This window comes from Anabrus simplex, chromosome X (genome assembly GCF_040414725.1).
Source record: "Anabrus simplex isolate iqAnaSimp1 chromosome X, ASM4041472v1, whole genome shotgun sequence".
Classification (NCBI taxonomy): domain Eukaryota; kingdom Metazoa; phylum Arthropoda; class Insecta; order Orthoptera; family Tettigoniidae; genus Anabrus; species Anabrus simplex.
In genome coordinates this window covers 169,767,363-169,793,171 of record NC_090279.1, presented here as the reverse complement: position 1 = coordinate 169,793,171, position 25,809 = coordinate 169,767,363, and the positions used below count along the sequence as shown (strand labels likewise).

Here is a 25,809-nt window from a genome sequence, read left to right as displayed (position 1 = left end):
ATATTCACAATAGTTAATTAATTAAGACCATGGCCAATTCCTTCCCACTCCTACCCCTCTCCTCTCCCATTGTCGCCGTAAGACCTATCTGTGCCAGTGTGACATAAAGCAAATTATTAAAAATAAAAAAATAAAAAAATATTATGGTTACTTACCAAAATATAGAATCTCTCAGGCCCATGATCTTCATTCCCTCTTTGATCTTTTTCTCCTTCTCGCCGACGATGAGAATGAGCAGGTAGGTGATGAAGTTGGAGAAGGAGAGCATCATGTGGTAGGGGATGAACACTCGTAATGCATACAGCCAGTCTGTGAATAATATAGCCAGAGTTAGTGATGAAAACACAAGATCAAAGAGACATGACTACAACATATACGACAACTCACCTCCAGTGAAAGCACTTTTGGGCATCAGTTCCAAAATGAACTCAGGTACCTTGATGTCCTTTTGATCTGAATCCAACTGTGAACAGGAATGCTCTTGATTGACTATCACCATTACATTATATGAGGGAGAGAAGGATGTTTATGAACCTTAATAAGAATTGTTAAAAGGTAAGGTATACAGGATATATCCATGCTATATTACAGACCTCCAGGAAATAATGTAGGGATCAGAATGAACAATTTTTCCACAGGAAATCATGTCTGGAATCCTCCATTTGGTAGTTAAGAGCTTTCATATTACTGCTTTCAACAGCAATTTTCAGTTTATGTGTGGGCTGGGATACTATACTGTCCTTCAAAAAGTGTACCCATTTTGATATATCAAATTATGAACTTTATACATTTTGTTAACGTGTTTTGAACAATAAGCATTTTCATCACACATTCCCCTTTTTATTTGTTCATTCGTTTGTTTGTTTAACTTCAGCAGTGGCAAAGTTTAGGGCCTGTGGCCCTCTCTTCATGCTGGGCACATGACCTCTCCTACTGTGCTGGCATGCAATAACTCTGTCCATGAATTTGCTATGACTGTCTACAAGATTCCACTTGGATTTTGCCAACAATTCATTGAATTTCTTCCTTTAATTCAAGGATGTTTCAGGGTTATGAATGGCGAAAGGATCTTGTGATGGCCCTCGTGGACTTTGAGAAAGCTTATGATCGTGTGTATAGAAACAAGGTATGGGAAGTCTAACAGAGAAAAGGTGTCGAGGAACAGACCGTAGGAAGAGTAAAGGAGATGTACAATGGGAGTGTCAGCTGTGTGAAAATAGGAGGAGAGAAAACAGGCTGGTTTGAGCAAAAAGGTGGATTAAAAAAAGGAAGTGCTCTGTCACCTTTGCTCTTCTTAGTAACAATGGACAAGATAATGACAAAAGTGGCAAGGAAAATTGGAGAAGGGAAAAGGAAAGTGATGATGTTTGCAGATGACCTGTTAGTCTGGGGAGAAAAAGAAGAGGATATCCAGGGACAGTTATGTTTTAGTGTCGTCCGCCTGGAAGCTCCACAGCCCGCTCCCGCACTGAACCTACTCGACGGTACGAGTGTGTGGACAGCAGCGCGCTGGCGTATGTTGTGTGATGTCAGCCAACGAGTATATATTGGAGCAACATTTCCACTGCTCCAGGCAGTCAGCTGTGTCCAGCGATCAGGCTACACCGTATGTCAGACACGGAGGCATCCCTCTTGAAAATGTGTACTGAACAGGTGGACTGAATTCTGATCGGGAGGTTTCACCTCAGGACAACTACGCCTCAAGATACCAGCCTCCCCTGTAACTTGCATACACCTGCCTAGCATTCTGCTAACAAGAACTTTGTATCAAGTTTAATCCTAACTTCTCAAACTACAGATAGCCATCTACTATCATAAACTTTCACTCATTTGTGGCACCCTGTCTCGTCAAGATAGACTTCATTGTACATGTAGGATCTTGTTGTACATATGTAAATACTTCTTCGACAAACAGTCAACTTACTTAAGTTATTATCTAGCGTGTTCATCCTTATAAGAAGCAAGTCTAAATTCCCTTCATTTTGTGCATATTGTATGAAAGACTGCAAACCAATAAACTTTTAAGTTGTGTTTTGTATATTGTGCTTCTTGTATACCACAAGTTAGATGGTTGGGTAGATGAGGTGGAACAATATGGAATGAAATTTAATGCCCAAAAGAGCGAGATAGTGATCACAACTAGAAAGAAGGAGAGACCTACGAGAGGGATAGTGCTTGGAGGGGAACAGCTTAGGAAGGTAGAGAGTTTCAAGTACTTAGGAAGTATAAAATAGGAATGTGGAAGAAATGACAAGGAAATAATTGAGCGTGGAAGACAAGCAGGAGCATTCTTGAAAAGTGTCAGAAGGCAGGTTTGGAGCAAGGATGTCCCTCAGAGAAGCTAAAGGGTGATATACAGGATGTACTATATACCTATTCTGACATATGCAGCTGAGACTTGGGTAATGAGGCAGAGAGCCGTGAACAGAATACAGGCAAGTGAAATGAAATTTCTGAGAAGCAGAATAGGAGTGAGATGGGATAAGATGAGAAATGAGAAGGTTCGAGATATAGTAAAAGAAGAGCCACTAAAGAATAGGATAGAGGAGTCTAGACTTAGATGGTATGGACACACGAAGAGAATGACAGAGGGAAGGGAGATGGAGAGGCTTATGTTCCAAACAGACCCGGCCAACAGCTGGAAACTGCAGATGATGATGATGATGATGATGATGATGACTAATTTAAGATAACCCCAAAGAAAAATTTCACAAGGGGTTAAGTCATATGACCTTTGTGGCCGTTGTTGGTCACTATTACATGAGATGAGACGATCAGGAAACCACTCACGGGGCAACTTAATTGTTTTAATGTTCACTGTTGAACCCGTTTCACTGAACTTAACTATAAGCCTACAAACGGTTGATTGATTTGGAGCTTCATTATGCCCTAGAACTAAGCAAAACGTCTGACAGTTGCTGCATTACTTTCTCTGTACCGATAAAACCTTTTTTACAATTAACACATGTTGCGCAATAGTATACTGCTCCATGGCTAGACACACAATAAAGGAATGCAAGAAATTCAGACCGAAGCAACAATTGGAATATTTATAGATACTGAAACGATATGTAACAACATTGACAACAGAGAAACAAAAATATACTGTGTGATTCAAAACTGGCACGCTTTCTGAAGGACCCTACATATGATCACATGACAGGGCTGTATCTAGTGCCATACAATTCAACTGGAGAAATCTACTACAACGTTGTAGATCAAACTGTAATACCTGAGCTGCTACAGGGCTTTCTGCATAAAACCTGACAGCTCGCATGCAACTGAGCCGAGATCAGCTACCCAGCTTCCCCCACACCCACGGCTCATGTGGCAACATCTGGCCTGTACTCTGTTTTCCGCTTCTGAAATCCATAAATTTGCACATACAGTATAAGAAATGAAATTAAACTCAAACCCCATAGCAAATGTAGAAATGTCATTCCGCATTTATACTATTTCACAGACATATTTCAACTAAGCAACTGGGTGGTGACAAAAACCACTCGCAATAAAGTAGGTCCAGTTAATTGGGCTGCCTGTTCATCTGATATAGATTTTTTTCTTTCGGGATAGTTTTAAAAACCTCGTTTAGGTTTAATAACAAGAGGACCTAGTGACAAGAATAATAATTCCTTGTGACACAGTCAGGCGCACTCTTGAGCATTTTCAAATACACGGAGAAGTCCATGATGCACCGTTTCCATGTCTGTATTGAAGCTGGTGCAAAACATTTTGAATACTTCCTGTAACTCATGGAGATTTTTGGATACTGCATTATTAATTCAAAACATTATGTATTAATGATAAGAATCAAGGTTTTTGAAAAAAAGAAACAGCAATTTTTAAAGGAGTGAGGCAAGGCTGTAGTTTGGCCTCTCTCCTTTTCAATGTTAATATAGTATAGGTGGTGAAGGAAATCAAAGAGGAATTTGGAAAGGGAATCACAGTCCAAGGAGAGGAAATAAAATCTCTGAGATTTGCCGATGATATTGTTATTTTATCTCTGAATCTGCAGAAGATCTGGAGAAATTGCTGAATGGTACGGAGACAGTCTTGAAAGGAAGTACATAAATATTGTTACCTGGGTAGTGAATAACTAAAGATGGCAGAAGTACGGAGGACATAAAATTCAGAATGGCACAAGCAAGGAAGGCCTTTCTTAGGAAAATAAATTTGCTCACTTTGAACATTCATATAGGAATTAGAAAGATTTTTTAAAGACTTTCATCTAGAGAGTGGCATTGTATGGAAGTGAAACATGGACAATAACAAGCTCTGAAAGAAAGAGAATAGAAGCTTTTGAAATGTGGTGTTACAGAAGAATGTTGGAGGTGAGGTGGGCAGATTAAATCACAAATGAAGCGATACTAAATACAATTGGTGAGAGAAGATTGATTTGGCTAAATGTGACCAGAAGTAGAGAAAGAATGATAGGACACTTTGTAAGATACACAGGACTTGTTCAGTTGGTTTCTGAGAGAAGTGTGGCGGTAAGAACGGTCGGGGTAGACCAATGTATGAATACGATTAACAGATGTTTGGGGCATCAGGCCATAGAATTTAATATAGAAAGGAAATACAAAATTGCTCCTATCTACCAAATGAAGCATTTCTGGACACAGGTTCCTTTAAGAAAATTATTCATACTGACGTCCCTTATCTGCTCTGAAAGTCTAACACATAGTCAATGATAAATGCTGCATATTAAATGCAAAAATCTTTCACCACAGCTTCTAATGGTAATTTTTCAAACAGAGAACAGAAAAGCTGTCCCCGCAGAATGTTTACTCAGTTACGTTCAGTACTACATTGAGTTTCTCTCATTTATTGGCCGGCAGGCGCGCCCAGCTTATCTGCTTTCTGTTGACTCATCACTTCCCATTACACAGCACAGCGACAGCACGGAAATGCCCGCACTTCGCAGTTCAGGTCCGTGCTTAGAACGTGTATTAAGTGTCGATCTGTCGTTCCAGCTGTTCTCGAGTTGTGAAGTGTTACTTCGGGGTACAATTCTCATAATGCCTCCACATGTGTATACGATAGAGGAAAGGGTACTTATGTACAATAATTATGTAAAAGCAGAGTTTTGCAGGGAAGTCGTTAGGCGATTTGTAACATAATTTCCAAGTGTGCGCCCTCCGTATATAGAGACTGTGCTGAAACTCATAAACAAATTGAGAGGAACTCGTTCTTTACTCGATGAGAAGCGAATTGTTAAAAAGTGTGTACTTAACGAGGAAAAAGTAAATGAATTCCCAGAAAGAATAGAATATACATCTACAAAATCCCTAAGGCGACTTTGACAAGAAGCTGGGGTTTTGAAGGGCTCAGCGTGGCCGGCTATGAAAATGTTAAAATTGAATCTAAACCAAACTCAAACCGTTTTCTGATGAAATGACTAACACTGACTGTCGAAATGGATATTTTCAACAAAACTCTGCCACCGCACATACAGCTAATGATACATTAAAATTAATTGAGGAAATTTTTGAAGATGGTGTTATTAGTACAGACTTATGACCGACACGGTCCCCAAATTTAACTGTTTGTGACTTTTATTTACAGAGGAGCTCAAAATATAAAGTGTATGCAGTGGTGGGATTTCAGCAGGACATATCAGATCAATTGGATTCAGGAGGTCAGTTAAATTGCATAGCCATAGATCTTTCCAAAGCCTTTGATAGAGTGGAACATGGAATATTATTAAAGAAATTGGAGGGAATAGGATTGGACGTAAGGGTTACACGTTGGATAAAAACATTTCTAAATTCAAGGGTTCAGAAAGTCAAAGTAGGAAATAATGTATCTCAGGAAGAGAAAGTTTGGAAGGGAATTGCACAGGGTAGTATAATCGGTCCGTTACTTTTCTTAATATACGCAAATGATTTAGGGAACAATATAACATCAAAAATAAGATTGTATGCGGATGACATAATTGTTTATAGGGAAATAAACAACATTGAGGATTGTTCAGAATTACAAAGGGACCTTGAAAGTATCCAACAATGGGTTGAAGAAAATAATATGAAGGTTAATGGAGGCAAATCAACTTTTACAAACAGGAGCTTTAAAACTGAATTTGATTATTCTTTGGATGAGGTAGTTATCCCAAAAGATGGCAAGTGCAAATACTTAGGTGTGAGATTTGAAAGTAATTTGCACTGGAAGGGTCATGTTGATGACATTGTTGGGAAAGCATACAGATCGTTACATGTCATAATGAGGCTACTTAAAGGATGCAACAAAGAATTAAAAGAAAAAAGTTACTTGAGTATGGTTCGTCCATTATTGGAATATGCAAACAGTGTTTGGGATCCTCACCAAGAATACCTAATAAAAGGAATAGATAGTGTGCAGAGGAAAGCAGCAAGATTTGTAACAGGGGATTTCAGGAGAAAGAGTAGTGTATCAGAAATGTTAAACGAACTTGGGTGGGAAACTTTAAGTAAGAGAAGGGGGAAAACTAGACTTATAGGATTATATAGAGCCTATACAAGAGAAGAAGCATGAGGAGATATCCGTGAGAGGCTTCAGTTGGAAAATAATTATATCGGCAGGACTGACCACAAATATAAAATTAGAAGGAATTTTAGCAGAAGCGATTGGGGTAAATTTTCATTCATTGGGAAGGGTGTGAAGGAGTGGAACAGTTTACCAGGGGTAGTGTTTGATCCTTTTCCAAAATCTGTACAGATATTCAAGAAGAGAATAAACAGCAACAGAGAAAATAAATGAAGTGTTAGAGGGCATTCGACCAGTGCAGGTTATTGTAAATTTAAAAAAATGTGTGTGAATAAATTAATTCCATCCCCCGGTCTAAGGAGTTTGGACAGCCAAAGTAGGGGACTGCCTGTAGGGGTGAAGTACAGTGGGGACTTCGAGGGCCCTGGGACCGCTACGGTAGCTGTGAAGGCCCTTCAGGAACTCTGAAAAGTGGTAGCAAAGGGGGCTCTGGTTAAGACGCAGCAGGTCGTTATGCTACTTAGGTTCCAGAACGGGTAAAAAAAAAAAAAGTAAATAAGTAAATAAATGCAATGTAAACATTAATCTTATACCAGTTGTATAGTATCATTTGAAGTAATTCCACATACTGTATATCAGGTGACTATATTTGTAAGTAGTACAGGAGATATTATAAGTAGAATTTTGTAAATGATATAAATTTATTAAGGATGAGCTGTGTGTTTAAGAGAAAACATTGTTAGCGTAAATTGTAAAATATTGTATTATAGGAAAATTTTCTTCTCTTGTTAATTTAATATTTAGTGCTTTACAATAATGTATTTTAGTGTACCATTTGCCACTGAGGTAGACACCTCATTTGCAAATAAAGAGATTTTTTTTATTTTTTTATTTTTGAACTCCTCACATGTTGGACGAACTGAAAGAACACAGCCTCAATTACGGCAGACAAACTTATGCGTGTGAAGTCAAAGTTTCCTAAGACGATGCCAGAAATGTGTTGATGCAGGAGGAGAACATTTTCAACATCTCCTGTCATAAGGTACGAGCTTAATGTTTTAATTCTTAATTACTAGTTTTCTTAATTCGTATCCATGTGTACTAAATTTATGAACATCTTCGGAAGACAGCGTTACTTCGGATCAGTTGATCTTTGAATCTTTAAATTGAAATCCTTGACCAGCAATTTAAGGATCTCTTTCTTAAACAACTTTTTTAATGTTGTACGGCGCACTGTATTTATTATGAATCTCTATCATAGAGCTATTTTTTTAACGTAGTGCAGCGCATCTCTTGAATTCTTATCTTAATATCTTACATGGTATGTACATTTTTAAGACCTTTGTGTCTTTAGATTGTTTAATTTCTTTGATACATTTGTGTTTGATTTGCTTTAGACTGATGATGACCTACTGTTAGGTCGAAACTAGTCCCTGAACGTATATGTAATTTAAAACATTGTACAATTTGTATTGAAAAGGTGGACCTGAATAATACATTATTTAAACACTCTTGTAATCACAGTTCAATACGGACCTATCATAATGAAATTTATTTCTTTTAAAGTGAACATAGAGCTATTCTTGTTGCTATGCGGGGAGTGATGAGTCAACGGGAGGCAGATAAGCTGGTCGCACCTGCTGGCCAATCAATGGGAGAAACTCAATGTATAATGTCCACCTCAGAAGAACCATTACGATACATGACCTCATAATTCATGGAAAAATTAAACAGTATAATTACTATGGAGCACTGCATGCAACATTTTTGCAACCTCCTCGATAATGCAGATGAGCCATGAAAGATAATTAACTCGACAGAATTCCAGTAAGAGGAATGACTAAGATACAAACGAGTAAAATACTCCACAATATACAAGGAATAAAACTGCAGTAACTTACCCTTATTTTGGTGTAATCCAACAAAGCTTGAATTGCCACAAAACCTGAGTAGAAATAGTTATTGACTGGACAGATGTCCCCAGGTTCCAAGGGGAACATACCACTCCAGTGACTCTCTCTCGCTCGACACGTCACACCGGGCATGTACAGCCGAGTGGTCACTGGGACTGTGCTGTACGAGGGGTTCAGCCGGATCTTGTAGCTGAAATAAAACATACCACCCCCATCATGTAATCTGTTTATGATATATACCGTACAATTTTATTATATCTAAGCTAGGAAGGAGGAAATTAACATACACGAGGATAAAACCAAATAAAATAATAAGTGAATTGTTCCACCTTTTCAATACAAATTAAATAGTGTTTATTAATAAACATTTAATGGGACTAATTTCAAACTATTTAAAGGTCATCTTCAGCCATATCGTGTGTAGAACAAAGTATTTGAAACACAGTTGTTTTAAAGATGGTCTTAAAACATATAAGTTCGACACTAATAATAATTTTGTGTGGCTATTTCTAGCCGAGTGCAGCCCATATAAGGCAGACCCTCCGATGAGGGTGGGCAGCATCTGCCATGTTTAGGTAACTGCGTGTTATTGTGGTGGAGGATAGTGTTATGTGTGGTGTGTGAGTTGCAGGGATGTTGGGGACAGCACAAACACCCAGCCCCCTGGCCATTGGAATTAACCAATGACGGTTAAAATCCCCGACCCGGCCGGGAATCGAACCCGGGACCCTCTGAACCGAAGGCCAGTTCGCTGACCATTCAGCCAACGAGTCGGAGTTCGACACTATGAAAAATTGTCTTATAGAATTTCCTGAAAACACATTTGTTGTTTATAGAATTGCTGTGATTTCCCATTTTCACACCAGGCAAATGCTCAGGCTGTATTTTAATTAAGGCCATGGCTGCTTCCTTGCCATTCTGAGCCCTATCGTATACCACTGTCACTAAAAGACCGATTTGAGTTGCTGTGATGTACTGTAAAGCAAGTTGAAAAAAAAAAAAAAGTAACCTACTCTTTTCTTACATGTTTTCATACATACATACATACATACATACATACATACATCATTATAGACCGTTATGCCTTTCAGCGTTCAGTCTGCAAGCCTCTGTGAATTTACTAAATGTCGCCACAATCCTCTATTTGCAACTAGGCTGTAGCCTTATTTAGTTCTATACCTCTTATCTTTAAATTGTTAGAAACTGAGTCTAACCATCGTCGACTTGGTCTCCCTCTACTTCTCTTACGCTCCATAACAGAGTCCATTATACTTCTAGGTAACCTATCCTCCTCCATTCGCCTCACATGACCCCACCACCGAAGCCAGTTTATGCGTACAGCTTCATCCATTGAGTTCATTCCTAACTTAGCCTTTTATCTCCTTATTCCGAGTACCCTTCTGCCATTGTTCCCACCTGTTTGTACCAGCAATCATTCTCGCTACTTTCATGTCTGTTACTTCTAACTTATGAATAAAATATTCTGAGTCCACCCAGCTTTCGCTCCTGTAAAGCAAAGTTGGCCTGAAAACAGACAATGTAATGATAGTTTCGTCTGGGCCCTGTTTCATAAAACTAACTAATAATATTACGTAATAATATTAGACTTTAAAAAATAATTATTAGTTAACCAAATTCTGTTTCATAAAGATTTACACTTGACTAATAAAATATCTTCACTAATAATATTAGTTCATTAGTCAGCTGATACAAATAGAGGTTAGAATCGGTCTGTTGCATATGTTCTTGGTTTGGGTTTGTTCCTAGCAGTAGGCTAATGCCTGACTACAACCGACTATTAATCCACATGTTCAAAAGGGTCACTTGATATTTTCATTGTTGTGACTTCGATACATATGAAAATGTATAAAAGAAGTGAAAATAAAGTGAGAGAAGAAAATTTATTTAGGAAAGTGATTGAGTTAAAGCATCAACTATTCGCAACCTTTTGCACACTACAACTCTCCTTGTTCCTTTTACTTTTTCATTTCATGTGCTCTTGAAAATCTCTGTTGAGATGGACTAGCAAAATCTTTATTTACTACCTCCTGTTGGTGGGGGCAGTAGAATAACAGCTACGGTATCCCCTGCCTGTCATAAGAGGCGACTAAAAGGGGTCCCAGGGCTCTCAACTTGGGAGCGTGTGTTGGCGAACATGGGGCACTGAGATGAGTCCTGCCATTGCTTCAACTTACTTGTGCCAGGCTCATTTTCATCTACCCTTCCGACCTCCCTTGTTCAACTCTTGTTCTTTTCCGACCCTGACAGTATTAGGTTGCGAGGCCGAGAGAGTCTTTCATTTTCACGCCCTTCGTGGCCCTTCTCTTTCTTTAGCCGATACCTTCATTTTTCAAAATGTCGGATCCCTTCCATTTTTATCTGATTAGTGTTGTTATAGATGATGGTTGCCTAGTTGTAGCCTACTTCCTCTTAAAACAATAATCATCACCAGCATCATCTTGGTTTACTGGTGATATAAGCCAAGATTTGAAAAGATACTTGGAGTGTCCAAACAGAACTGCACTAGAGAAACACGATACTGTGCATCACTACCAACCGGTGGAGTGCAATGCGAAGCTGCTATTTTAAGGTTATGCTCATTCCTTGCAGTGGAACGTTCTATTACCTACAAATCCTATCAAGCAAATACTCAAAAGTTATGTAATCTAACCTAAATTTCCCATTGTACCGGTATTCGCATGTTTGACGTAACATTTATTGAACGGTGAATACCAACACTCATTCCTTATTACTATTTGAATCAGAGTCGACCATTTCAGTGATCTTCATGATTTTATGCCAAAATATTAAAATACCGCTCACTTTGGTTTCACTATTAATATGAATTATGAGTCAAAATACACTCATGGAAATAATCCTAATAATATGAGTAACTTTTATTAGTCATGTTGTCTATGAAACAATTTACTAATATTATTAGGAACATCTACTAATAATTTTGACTCATAAACTAATAACTGATATTAACTAATAATTTTATGAAACATAATACTAATATTATTATTTAATATTATTGGTTTCTTACTAATAATATTAGTGAACGATGTTTTATGAAACAGGGCCGGGCCCAGGTCACGTCCATAAGGAAAAAGCGCCTGGCATTTTATGGACACTTGGCCCATCTGGATTCCAAAAGACTCTCTAACAGGATAATCACAGTAACAGGAAGAGGCAAGGCTTCTAAGAACTAATGGATCACATAAGTTCAGTTGGACATGGAATAACAAGATATCCCACTGGGACAAACTCATGACCGACTACTGTTCCGTCAAGCCATTCAGCAGGGAGATTTCCCAACATCCCTTACAAGTAAGAAGACTACAGGACCTAAGTGGACATAGGAGAGAAAGCTGGCTCATAGTCAGCAAATGAAGAAGAAGAAGAAGAAGAAGAAGAAGAAGAAGAAGAAGAAAGCAACAACGAGCTCCGTGGTCCTCAGTAGGCCTAAACAACAACAACAACAAAAAAAGAAAGATGTTAAGAATGAGGTTGGAAATGTTTTTATGTTATGCTAAAACACTAAAAATATATAAATGTTCATGCTCATAAGAAAATCTGCTTCCATGTGTAAGACGTGTTTGTACAAAGAAAGTAAGCTGGAACTATTACTGTTGTTACTTTATTTAAACTTCACATATTTTTAAACTGACATTAGTGGACTTAAAATGTATAAAAAACAATTTACAAGTACTGGGGAAACTCCTTGAGAAACCAAAGTTGAAGTTAGGTCTTGTGTAAACTTGGTGGTAAATCATTGTAAAAGACTCTGTAAATGGAAAGAAAGAAAATGAAAAGAAGAGAAAACCTTATGAATGATTATATAAAGTAACAACAGTAATAGTTCCAACTTACTTTTTGAAGAAATAATAATAATAATAATCTCCAAAGTTAAATTCATGGGGGAGATCTCTGAACCATTCCCGATTAAAACTGGCGTCCGACAAGGTGACGGCTTATCTCCGCTTCTTTTCAACCTCGTCCTAGACAAAGTCATCCGCGAGTGGGAAAAGGTATTGAAAGACATGGGATACTGGCGCCCCATACGACTAGGACGACCCAAAGACGGTATTGAGATATCATGCCTCGCTTTTGCAGATGACCTGGCCATACTTACAGATGATGTATTCACAGCCGTTAAACAAATTGAAACCCTTAGCGAATGTGCTGGAAAGGTTGGCCTACAAATTTCCTTTGAAAAGACCAAGTTCTTCTGCTCAAAACTTGACATCCAAACTTTGAACACGACACATGGGCAAATCAACCGAGTACCACACTTCAAGTACTTGGGAGAAATACTTGAACCAACGGGAGGCGAGAAGGTTGCCCAGAAAATTCGCCTACAAAAATTTCGGAAAGCCTACGGTAGGGTTCACAACATATACAATAAAAAGTGCTTGTCCCGCCTTGCAAAGATCAGACACTATAATACAGTAATAAAGCCCGAAGTATTATATGCCAGTGAGACCCTTACACTAAACGGGAAAGGTGACCTAGAAAATATTTTAAAAGAAGAAAGGAGAATCCTGAGGAAAATTCTCGGTCCCCGAAAAACAGAAGATGGATATAGACTGAGGTTACGCAGAGAGACAGAAGAGCATTCCAACATTGCAGCAGACATCCGCAAAAGACGTCTGAAATTCTATGGGCACGTCCACAGATTGCCGGCAAGTAGACTGACACACAAGATTCTCACCTACATAGAACATCTAAAAAATATTCCATGGGTACTAGAAGTGAAGAAGGATCTGGAAAAAGCCCAGATAAACCCAAATGACACCGCGGACAGAAACCTTTATAGGAAAAAAATTAATGGATGGAAAGTGCAACCAGAGAACGAAGTGAAAAAGAAGACTGGAGCAAAGTGGACAGAAGAACGAAAAAGGATCCACGGAGAAAGGATGAGAGCTGTTTGGCAACTCAGAAAACAGAATCGTTAGAGCTTTGCGTGATCCATTGGGTCCATACACACATAATAATAATAATAATAATAATAATAATAATGTTATTTGTCTTACGTCCCACTAACTACATTTTTAGGTCTTCGGAGACGCCGAGGTGCTGGAATTTAGTCCCGCAGGAGTTCTTTTACGTGCCAGTAAATCTACCGACATGGGGCTGTCGTATTTGAGCACCTTCAAATACCACCGGACTGAGCCAGGATCGAACCTGCCAAGTTGGGGTTAGAAGGCCAGCGCCTTAACCGTCTGAGCCACTCAGCCCAGCTTTGAAGAAATAAGATCACTTTGTACAAACATATTTTATTCATGGATGTAGATTTTCTTATGAACACGATCAATGACATATTTTATGTGTTTTATCATAACATAAAAACATTTACAACCTCATTCTTACCATCAGTTTTTTAAATTATGTGTGTCAATTTTCACATTTACATTTTGAGCTGAAGATGTTCCTTATTTTAGGAATGAAACATGTACTAACCTTTTAACTAAATAGTTAGAGTTTAAGCTGGGTTATGTATGTATTTTCATGAACTAGCTATAAAAACCTTAAGTATTGGAAGGTGGGATTCTTCTTTCAACTTTAGCACAGTTCTCTTTCCTAGATTCCTGTCCTTGAGATTCATTAGCATAATGAGCAATGTAAAAAATGAGAACTGCCTCCGTACCTGAGTCTCTGGTTGATGGGGTCGTCAGTTTCAAATATGACAGCAGCAGTGAAGGCATACGGAGATGTCCAATGTGCTTGTAGCAGGGCTTCTTCATTTTCGTAAAACACGTAGTGGATCGGATGTTTTGCAGGGCTCAGGTTCATGCCGAGCCATAGGTCGTTGACAGCATCCATGAACATCTGTAATACATGAAGCAGTTTTTAAATAAAAGATGCAAACATTTTTTTAAGAACAATAAATGGCTGCCACATAAAGCTTGAAGGTGAAAACATTCAATATGTACAGGTATTCTAATACCTCGGGGACTATGATTTCCAGCAGGGATACTGCAGATAAAGGAATAGTAAATAGACTCGCTAGCAGTTCCAAGTTCTACACCTTGTAAGACATCAAATATGGAATAACATGAGAACCAAGATGACTCTGTGTACTGTAAGTCATACTTTGTGCCCATTCTCACACACAGTCTACCGGGTGAGTTGGGTGTGCAGTTAGGGGTCCCGCAGCTGTGAGCTTGCATCTGGGAAATAGTGGGTTCGAACCCTACTGTTGGCAGCTCTGAAGATGGTTTTCCATATTTAAGGCCACACCCGCATCGTACCCACTCCTAGAACTTTCCTATTCCATTGTCGCCGTAAGGCCTACCTGTGTCAGTGCGATGTAAAGCAAGTTGTAGTTGTTGTCACACGCAGTCTAGAAACATGTACACTAAAAGAGAGGGAAGTTAGTAAATTGTAAGCATGTAAAATGAAATTCCTACAAACCACACTCCAAAAAACATGCAAGGACCATGTAAGGAACGATGACATCAGAATGGAACTGAATTCTATAGAAGAGAAGCTAACGACTTTGAAACTAATGTGCTATGGACATGTAAAGGGAATGTGGAGCAAGAACACCACATGTATGCCTAGAAAGAAGGGTTGAAGGAAGAAGGTCAGTGGGAAGACCTAGGAAGAGATGGCTACACGAACTGAGAGAGAATGTGGAGAGAAGAGGAAGTAACTGGGAGTCAGTGGCGAGAGAGAAGGCATTTCTGGACTCGTTCAACACCAACCCTATCCGGCATGCTGGTTGATGATGATGATGAATAAATTAAGTTCTCAAAGTCAATTTCATCTTGTAAAAGTATGCCCCCGCAGCATAACGGTTAGCATTATTAGCTGCCGTCCTCGGGGACCCGGGTTTGATTTCTGGTACTGCCAGAAATTTTGTGTGTGATGATTTCTCCGAAATATTGAAATTGTGGAATTATATTAATATTTTTATCTATTATGAAGACTACATACATACATACATACAAACATACATACATACATATCCCACGTCGTTCCATCTATACGATGGGTCGCCGAATGAAGCCCCTCCACCACCTTCTGTCTTGGTACTTTTCTCCTTCTTCAATGTTGTCCCAGTCCCCTCCTCGTTGCTGAATGTCATTTTTCACCGTATCTGTATATTGCATTCTTGGCCACCCTCTTGGTCTTGAATATTTTAATTGCAGATCATACAATTTTCTGGGTATGCGATCAGGATCCATCCTTCGCATGTGACCATACCATTTGAGTCTATGCAGAGTTATGTTATCCTGCATTCTGCCAACCTGAGCCATGTCCCTGATGTTCTCATTACAAATTTTATCTCGTCTTTGTTGTATACAAGGAATCGGTATACAGAAATCACAACATAAATTTATTGTTACTTCAAGTTTTTAACTAAATTTTCTTGAAGTTGGATGCACTTGTAAGCAATTAATGGTAGTATTACTGTATACTGAGGGTCTGTGAAAATACACACCTCATATACATGAGAGTCTCTCGTGGAGATAGTCTGTCAAGTAAGAGTGTTCAAGATAGTCGAAAACTATCTGCCTTGAAGAATTACAAGTGTAACTTGTAATGAAAGTTCGTACTAACAGAATGCTAGTAGTTGCCGTAGGCTTGTCAGGAGCTGACATAAATTTTTACAATTAGTAGAATACTAATGTTAATGTCGGAGCCTAAGTAAGGACTGTGGGATGAGTAGAATACTGACATCGGGGCTCGACGTGGCTACAGGAAGCGGGAGGTAAGGCAGTGTCTTGAGGTGAGACCTCACAACCAGAATTTCAGTCCACCTGGTCGATACACATGTTTAAGAGGGATAGCCTCCGTGTTCGACGTGCAGTGTAATCTGGCGTTAGACACTGTGGAGTCCTCGGAATGAAGCGTCCTTTTATAGCGCTGGCTGACGTCACAAGCAAGCGCACTGCAGTACCTCGTAGAGTTGAGAAAGATCCGGGCTGCGGCGTGTTGCGGAGCTATCAGGCGCAGAGCTGAGATGCAACGGACACTCAACAGTCTTGTTTTGCCAACCATCGCTCAGACGAATCTCATTTCAGCTGCCTGAATCCTTGCTTCATCCTTTCTCCTCATGTTCCATGTCTCACTCCCATATGTCAAAACTGGCATGTAAAAAGTCAGATAAATTGCTCACTTGCATTTCAATGGTACTTTTGGGTTCCATACTAGGTCTCGGACAACTCTATAGAATTTTCCTCCAGCTTGAATCCTGTAGGTAAGTTCCTCTTCAATGGAGCCTGTTTCTGATATCATGCTTCCTAGATATTTGAATTTGTTGGATATCTTGAGTTGTTTACCCTCTATTTCAATGTAACCTTCAGGTTGACCATTTCTCTGCATTACCAACACTTCACTTTTTTCCGGACTAAATCTTAGGCCGTACCCTTTAGCTGTTACTATCCATGCATTGATCTGATCCTGAACTTCCACCTTGGAATCTCCCCATATGCAGATGTCATCAGCAAATAGCATGACTTTATTTATGAAGACTATTTATTTTTAATCCTATTTTTAGGGCAAATCTTGGAGACTGGTGACCTGGGCACGAACTTCTTCAGAGTTGAGGGCAAAGAGAGCTAAATCGTCTGCAGATCCCAAGCAGTTTTTTCTCATTGAGGGTTTTGCTCTGATTTTGATATTTGACGTAAAACTTTTTAAAACACGGTAATGATGAAACCTTGAAACACTTGTGTTTTTCCTACAAGCAACATTCCACAACTACTATTTTTTAATTATCATCATCCCAGTTAAATATTAGGTCTTTTACGGTCTCAAACTTTTTTTTAGCTGGACATCCAGTAGACTGTGTTCCCTTAGGTTGGTACTGCTTTGGGATTCATTCACGAGGCATTCTGTCGACCGACCGACCGACCGACCGATCGATCGATCGATCGATCCATCAATCAATCAATCAATCAATCAATCAATCAATCAATCAATCCTGATCTGCATTTAGGGCAGTCGTCCAGGTGGCAGATTCCCTAACTGTTGTTTTCCTAGCCTTTTCCTAAGTGATTTCAAAGAAATTGGAAATTTATTGAATGTCTCCCTTGGTAAGTTATTCCAATCCCTAACTCCCCTTAATATAAATGAATATTTGCCCCAGTTAGTCCTCTTGAATTCCAACTTTATCTTCATATTGTGATCTTTCCTACTTTTATAAACGTCACTCAAACTTATTCGTCTACTAATGTCATTCCACGCCATCTCTTCGCTGACAGCTTGGAACATACCACTTAGTCGAGCAGCTCTTCTTCTTTCTCTCAATTCTTCCCAACCCAAACTTTGCAACATTTTTGTAACGCTACTCTTTTGTCGGAAATCACCCAGAACAAATCGAGCTGCTTTTCTTTGGATTTTTTCCAGTTCTTGAATCAGGTAATCCTGATGAGGGTCCCATACACTGGAACCATACTCTAGTTGGGGTCTTACCAGAGACTTATATGCCCTCTCCTTTACATCCTTACTACAACCCCTAAACACCCTCATAACCATGCTCTTCTTTTTTCTCTCAATTCTTCCCAACCCAAACTTTGCAACATTTTTGTAACGCTACTCTTTTGTCGGAAATCACCCAGAACAAATCGAGTTGCTTTTCTTTGGATTTTTTCCAGTTCTTGAATCAGGTAATCCTGGTGAGGGTCCCATACACTGGAACCATACTCTAGTTGGGGTCTTACCAGAGACTTATATGCCCTCTCCTTTACATCCTTACTACAACCCCTAAACACCCTCATAACCATGTGCAGAGATCTGTACCCTTTATTTACAATCCCATTTATGTGATTACCCCAATGAAGATCTTTCCTTATATTAACACCTAGATACTTACAATGATCCCCAAAAGGAACTTTAACCCCATCAACGCAGTAATTAAAACTGAGAGGACTTTTCCTATTTGTGAAACTCACAACCTGACTTTTAACCCCGTTTATCAACATACCATTGCCTGCTGTCCATCTCACAACATTTTCGAGGTCACATTGCAGTTGCTCACAATCTTGTAACTTATTTATCACTCTATAGAGAATAACATCATCCGCAAAAAGCCTTACCTCCAATTCCACTCCTTTACTCATATCTCTTCAGTTCTTCCTATAGGTTACTGTGTAATGTGGAGCTGGGTAAGTGTACACAGTGTGGATAGCTGCCTACACTCCAGATGTCAGTCCACTTATTATTAATTGTGGTAGAACATGTCAAGAGAGAAGAGAGCATGTGAGCATGTGCATCTAAACTTTTAGTTATGCTATATCTAGTATTGGACTGACTGTTAACAAAGTGATACTGCAACTATCACCTTTATATTGACGATCTTCATATATACTCACACTTTAAAGTCTCCGACATTGACAATGCAATCCACCAAATGAACTCGACTTTAAATTCAATTAGCTCGTATGCAAAAGACAACTGCCTATTAATTAACCCGTAGAAAAGGCAAGCAATCACAATAGGACAGTCTTGGCTTTTAAATACAGTAAACATCACACAGCTGCCTGCTCTGATGCTCTGTGGTGAAGCTATACCTTTTCAGAAGTCTGTAAAAAACCTAGGCATTGTCATGAATGACACATTAAACTGTAATGACCATGTAACAAGTGTCTGCAGAAAGGTATATGCATCCCTTCCCCACTAAAAATGAAACAATCCATTCTTTCACATAGTATGAAAATAAAACTTATTTAAACTCTCATTTTTCCAATCATTTATTACTGTGATTTTGTACTACCCGATGCAACTGTAGAAAAAACAATGAAACTTCAAAGGGCAATGAACTCTTGCATATGATTTATATTTTCATTTTCATTGTAGTACACATATTTTCCCTTATTATGAGAAACTATCATGGCTGAAAACCAATCTACTAAGAAACCTACAAACTGCAATACTAATTTTTTGACTTCTGAACGAGTCTACACCTAAATACCTATCCTCACATTTTAACTTCCTCTCATCTATCCATAGACATAATACCAAATTGACTTCTACCCTTATGATACCAGTTAATCACTCATCTGTATACAGCCACTCATTCCAGGTGTCTGGGGCAAGGCTACGGAACACTCTCCATGTCATTATACGTAATAGCACTTCAATAGCCTCATGTAATTGGTCTTGTCAAGATTTCCTCTTAATTACTGGAACAGCTTGTATGCATGTTAGTGTGAATGAGAGCAAGTATGATTTAGAGTATTGTTAGGCAATGTAGATAAGATAATATTAATCATTACAAAATATGATAATATTTTTTTTACTCCATTAATTTAGGCAGTTTAAACAAACAAACAAACAAACAAACAAACAAACAAACAAACAAACAAACAAACAAACAAACAAACAAACAAATAAATAAATAAATAAATAAATAAATAAATAAATAAATAAATAATGAGAATCATGGTTTTACTACATCATTCAGAATAAACAGGAACTTATGTGATATAACTATTAAATACATAGATACGTACCTGGGATTCTGACGTATTGGGAACGATGGCTAATCGGATATCTCTGTACTGGCGGAAGTTCTCAAACAGTTTGGCATCTCCTCGTGGAGCACGTATTTCAGCGTAGTGTGGTGTGGGGATTATGAGCTTCACCACAATCAGCAGTCCCAGACATAGGCATGGCACCAGCACCTCCTGTATTGAAGAAGAAGAATTATTATTATTATTATAATTATAGATAACTTAATAGGACATCAGAGACAAAAATGACATACCAGGTGATCAAGTTTTACTTTATCATCATGTGAAGCTATTGCTCACCCTGTGAGAGGACATGTAGCATGCTGACAGAGCACTTCCTGAATCCCTCATTATATTAATTTTTTTTTTAATTACACTTTCAAAAGAAAGATCAACTGGAGTAGAATGGTTGAATGAAAGACAAATTTTATAAAACAATAGGAAAGGAAAAAAGTTTAGTTTAACTGGTGATGAATGACTGAGTTTTGCCTCGAGTTACTAACATTTTGTGCTGCTTGGATCCAGTTTTCAGGGACCCTAAGTTCCTGAAGAGCTTTCAGCAATCCATCTTTCCGTTGCTTTCTGGGTCTACTGAAAGGGTGGGTTCTTTCAGGTCTTCTTAGAAGGACTGCTTTGGTACGGTGTTGTCAGTCATGTTGGCATATATCCAGCCCATCACAGTCTACTGACGTTTACTCTTTGTACATTGTTGGATAGGTCCAAGAAATCATACAGTTCTGGGTTCTTCCTGCATCTCCAGTCATTCTCATCCCACAGAGGTCCAAAGTTTATTTCCAAGGTTATCTGCTCAAAGATCAGCCGTTTCTCTTCACTATTTCCACTTGTACTTAAACAGCAAGTATTACACTACTGTAATGCATGTTTTTAGTTTGGTCTTGATCAATGTGCTTGAAGTTGTATGTTTTGGAAGCATTTACAATCTGCTGACTGATCTCTCTTTTCAGGGATAGGAAAGGGCTAGGAGTGGGAAGGAAGCGGCTGTAAGCTTAATTAAGGCAAATGCTGGGTCTGTACTTTAATTAAGGCCACACTCACTTCCTTTCCACCTCCTAGCCTTTTCCTATTCCATTGTCATCGTAAGACCTATCTGTTAATATAGATGTTAATTCCCATACGGAATGTGAAATATTTGTCCTGAATGAGTAAATTTATAATACCAATAAAAATGTTCCGTTATTGGACATTATAAATTTTCCAGCTAACTCATTCCTGGTTGCCAGCGTTTCGCCCTCATGTGCTAGGTTGGGCTCTTCTAGCACACCTACCAAGACACTGGCCAGTGCATACCATGGAGGCCACTGCGTAGACAAAGTCTCTCATAGTGTATTGGCACTGCTGGTGGCTCCAAGTAGCCTACGCAGTGGGCTCCATGGTATGCACTGGCCAGTGTCTTGGTAGGTGTGCTAGGTACCAACTGATGAGCCCAACTAGCACATGACGGCGAAACACTGGCAACCAGGAATGAGTTAGCTGGAAAATTTATAATGTCCAATAACGGACCATTTTTATTGGCATTATAAATTTACTCATTCGGGACAAATATTTCAGATTCCTTATGGGAATTAACATCTATATCATCTGATAGCCAAGCAGGCATCAATTTTTGGTAAAGAGACAAAGTCTCTCATAGTGTATTGGCACTGCTGGTGGCTCCAAGTAGCCTACGCAGTGGCCTCCACGGTATGCACTGGCCAGTGTCTTGGTAGGTGTGCTAGGTACCAACTGATGAGCCCAACCTAGCACATGAGGGCAAAACGTTGGCAACCAGGAATGAGTTAGCTGGAAAATTTATAATGTCCAATAACAGACCATTTTTATTGGTATTAGACCTATCTGTGTCGGTGTGACATACAGCCAATATTGTGTTGTATGAAGACTGAATTTAAAAAAAAATCTCATTGTACTAACCGCTGTTGTCTTTCTCTTCTCTCTTTTCTTGAGCAGGATGTTCCTGATCAGCATAGCCTTCAGCTGCAGGAAGTACGTTGGTGTCTTCTCACCCATTTTTCTTAAAGAATTTGGGTGTCTTGTACAGATATTCAGATCATGTGGAGGATGAGTTCAGTATCTGTGGAGAAAAGTATAGAACTTAATACAGACCACAGCAATAAAATAAAACATAATATGAAATACAATACAATACAATACAATACAATACAATACAATACAGTTCACAAGAATCTTGTTTATCCGGCCCTCATTAATCTGGATCTCTGGTTTATCTGGATCAAAAATAATAATAAAATAATTTTTACTTGTACAGTATTTCTTTTACGGCGTCGACTCTTCTTGAATGTCTTTTCCGCCAAGGATAGTTAAGGACAGGAATTGGAAGTAATTCGGCCACGGTCTATCAAAGGTATACTTGGGGACAAAACACGAGGACCGCACCGGACACCACTACTCTTCAGCGGCAGCCCGGTGTCTATTAGGGACTTATGAGGTTTATTACGTCTACTCTAGCCGGAGTTGCCAAATAGTCCACTGTACTCGACACAAACAAAGGGTAAATACTATAGAGAGTGTGGAAGAAAGTGGTTTGGCAACCTCTCGACACCAAACAAGGATCACTTTCAAGGTTATAAACTTCATTATTGGTTCCGTATTGAATTAAGAATACACATATAATATATACGAAGTTTATTCCACCTAATACCAATATAAATGGTCCGTTATTGGACATTATAAATTTTCCAGCTAACTCATTCTTGGTTGCCAGCGTTTCGCCCTCGTGTGCTAGGGTGGGCTCATCAGTTGGTACCTAGCACACCTACCAATACGCTGGCTAGTGCATACCGTGGAGGCCACTGCGTAGGCTAACTAGAGCCACCGGCAGTGCCAATGCACTAAGAGACTTTGTCTCATCACTAAAAATTGATGCCTGCTTGGCCATCAGATGATATAGATGTTGATTCCATTTGTCCTGAATGAGTAAATTTATAATACCAATATAAATGGTCCGTTATTGGACATTATAAATTTTCCAGCGAACTCATTCTTGGTTGCCAGCGTTTCGCCCTCGTGTGCTAGGGTGGGCTCATCAGTTGGTACCTAGCACACCTACCAATACGCTGGCTAGTGCATACCGTGGAGGCCACTGCGTAGGCTAACTGGAGCCACCGGCAGTGCCAATGCACTAAGAGACTTTGTCTCATCACTAAAAATTGATGCCTGCTTGGCCATCAGATGATATAGATGTTGATTCCATTTGTCCTGAATGAGTAAATTTATAATACCAATATAAATGGTCCGTTATTGGACATTATAAATTTTCCAGCTAACTCATTCTTGGTTGCCAGCGTTTCGCCCTCGTGTGCTAGGGTGGGCTCATCAGTTGGTACCTAGCACACCTACCAATACGCTGGCTAGTGCATACCGTGGAGGCCACTGCGTAGGCTAACTGGAGCCACCGGCAGTGCCAATGCACTAAGAGACTTTGTCTCATCACTAAAAATTGATGCCTGCTTGGCCATCAGATGATATAGATGTTGATTCCATTTGTCCTGAATGAGTAAATTTATAATACCAATATAAATGGTCCGTTATTGGACATTATAAATTTTCCAGCTAACTCATTCTTGGTTGCCAGCGTTTCGCCCTCGTGTGCTAGGGTGGGCTCATCAGTTGGTACCTAGCACACCTACCAATACGCTGGCTAGTGCATACCGTGGAGGCCACTGCGTAGGCTAACTGGAGCCACCGGCAGTGCCAGTGCACTAAGAGACTTTGTCTCATCACTAAAAATTGATGCCTGCTTGGCCATCAGATGATATAGATGTTGATTCCATTTGAAACGCTGGCAACCAAGAATGAGTTAGCTGGAAAATTTATAATGTCCAATAACGGACCATTTATATTGGTATTATAAATTTACTCATTCAGGACAAATGGAATCAACATCTATATCATCTGATGGCCAAGCAGGCATCAATTTTTAGTGATGAGACAAAGTCTCTTAGTGCATTGGCACTGCCGGTGGCTCCAGTTAGCCTACGCAGTGGCCTCCACGGTATGCACTAGCCAGCGTATTGGTAGGTGTGCTAGGTACCAACTGATGAGCCCACCCTAGCACACGAGGGCGAAACGCTGGCAACCAAGAATGAGTTAGCTGGAAAATTTATAATGTCCAATAACGGACCATTTATATTGGTATTATAAATTTACTCATTCAGGACAAATGGAATCAACATCTATATCATCTGATGGCCAAGCAGGCATCAATTTTTAGTGATGAGACAAAGTCTCTTAGTGCATTGGCACTGCCGGTGGCTCCAGTTAGCCTACGCAGTGGCCTCCACGGTATGCACTAGCCAGCGTATTGGTAGGTGTGCTAGGTACCAACTGATGAGCCCACCCTAGCACACGAGGGCGAAACGCTGGCAACCAAGAATGAGTTAGCTGGAAAATTTATAATGTCCAATAACGGACCATTTATATTGGTATTATAAATTTACTCATTCAGGACAAATGGAATCAACATCTATATCATCTGATGGCCAAGCAGGCATCAATTTTTAGTGATGAGACAAAGTCTCTTAGTGCATTGGCACTGCCGGTGGCTCCAGTTAGCCTACGCAGTGGCCTCCACGGTATGCACTAGCCAGCGTATTGGTAGGTGTGCTAGGTACCAACTGATGAGCCCACCCTAGCACACGAGGGCGAAACGCTGGCAACCAAGAATGAGTTAGCTGGAAAATTTATAATGTCCAATAACGGACCATTTATATTGGTATTATAAATTTACTCATTCAGGACAAATGGAATCAACATCTATATCATCTGATGGCCAAGCAGGCATCAATTTTTAGTGATGAGACAAAGTCTCTTAGTGCATTGGCACTGCCGGTGGCTCCAGTTAGCCTACGCAGTGGCCTCCACGGTATGCACTAGCCAGCGTATTGGTAGGTGTGCTAGGTACCAACTGATGAGCCCACCCTAGCACACGAGGGCGAAACGCTGGCAACCAAGAATGAGTTAGCTGGAAAATTTATAATGTCCAATAACGGACCATTTATATTGGTATTATAAATTTACTCATTCAGGACAAATGGAATCAACATCTATATCATCTGATGGCCAAGCAGGCATCAATTTTTAGTGATGAGACAAAGTCTCTTAGTGCATTGGCACTGCCGGTGGCTCCAGTTAGCCTACGCAGTGGCCTCCACGGTATGCACTAGCCAGCGTATTGGTAGGTGTGCTAGGTACCAACTGATGAGCCCACCCTAGCACACGAGGGCGAAACGCTGGCAACCAAGAATGAGTTAGCTGGAAAATTTATAATGTCCAATAACGGACCATTTATATTGGTATTATAAATTTACTCATTCAGGACAAATGGAATCAACATCTATATCATCTTATTCCACCTACTCAATACCGTACAGTAATTGCAATGTTTGAGATTTAAAAGAATGAACTATGTATGTGATGCAATAATGTACATATAAAATGGTGGATTGATGAACTGTTATATGTAAAATAATGTTGTATTTATCAGTGACCTATTAAATTTTTTAGGATTTGCGTCAATTACAATTAGACTGTAAGAGTAGTTATCATACAATTATTACAATAATGATTAAAATATGCCCTTGTTAATGAATACTCTAAAATTGCACTTGAATGCAAAGTCCAGATGCTTCTATTGAGTTCTAGAATTCCGAGTGTATCTTCAGGTGGAGAACTGAAAGTTGAACATTGGCGCAGAGGGTGTCTGTCTTGCTTGAGGTCCAATATTTTTGATACAGAAATTAATGTAGATAAAACCATGCAACATTCTTATAATATAATGAATTCTTGCTGTAGTGTGAGGAATATTCCCAATCCAAGTTGCAACCAACAGAACCTTGCGCACAATGTGAACAACCTGACCAGTGGAGTGCAACTAAGGGAATGAGAATCAATTTTAATCATTATTGTAATAATTGTCTGATAACTATTCTTAC

The 25,809-nt window shown here is 39.3% G+C and overlaps 1 protein-coding gene across 1 annotated transcript in view; it reads right to left on the bottom strand.

Moving 5' to 3' along the window:
* Positions 1–25,809, bottom strand: part of LOC136886033 (cholesterol transporter ABCA5) — a 256,631-nt gene that overhangs the window by 175,234 nt on the left and 55,588 nt on the right. The window contains exons 2-7 of the mRNA XM_067158745.2: positions 21,770–21,929; positions 19,841–20,014; positions 14,026–14,207; positions 8,364–8,565; positions 388–463; positions 156–309 (exon numbers count right to left, since the gene is read on the bottom strand). Coding sequence (XP_067014846.1) covers positions 156–309; positions 388–463; positions 8,364–8,565; positions 14,026–14,207; positions 19,841–20,014; positions 21,770–21,865 — 884 coding nt within the window. The 5' untranslated portion in view covers positions 21,866–21,929. The remainder of the gene's footprint in view (positions 1–155; positions 310–387; positions 464–8,363; positions 8,566–14,025; positions 14,208–19,840; positions 20,015–21,769; positions 21,930–25,809) is intronic.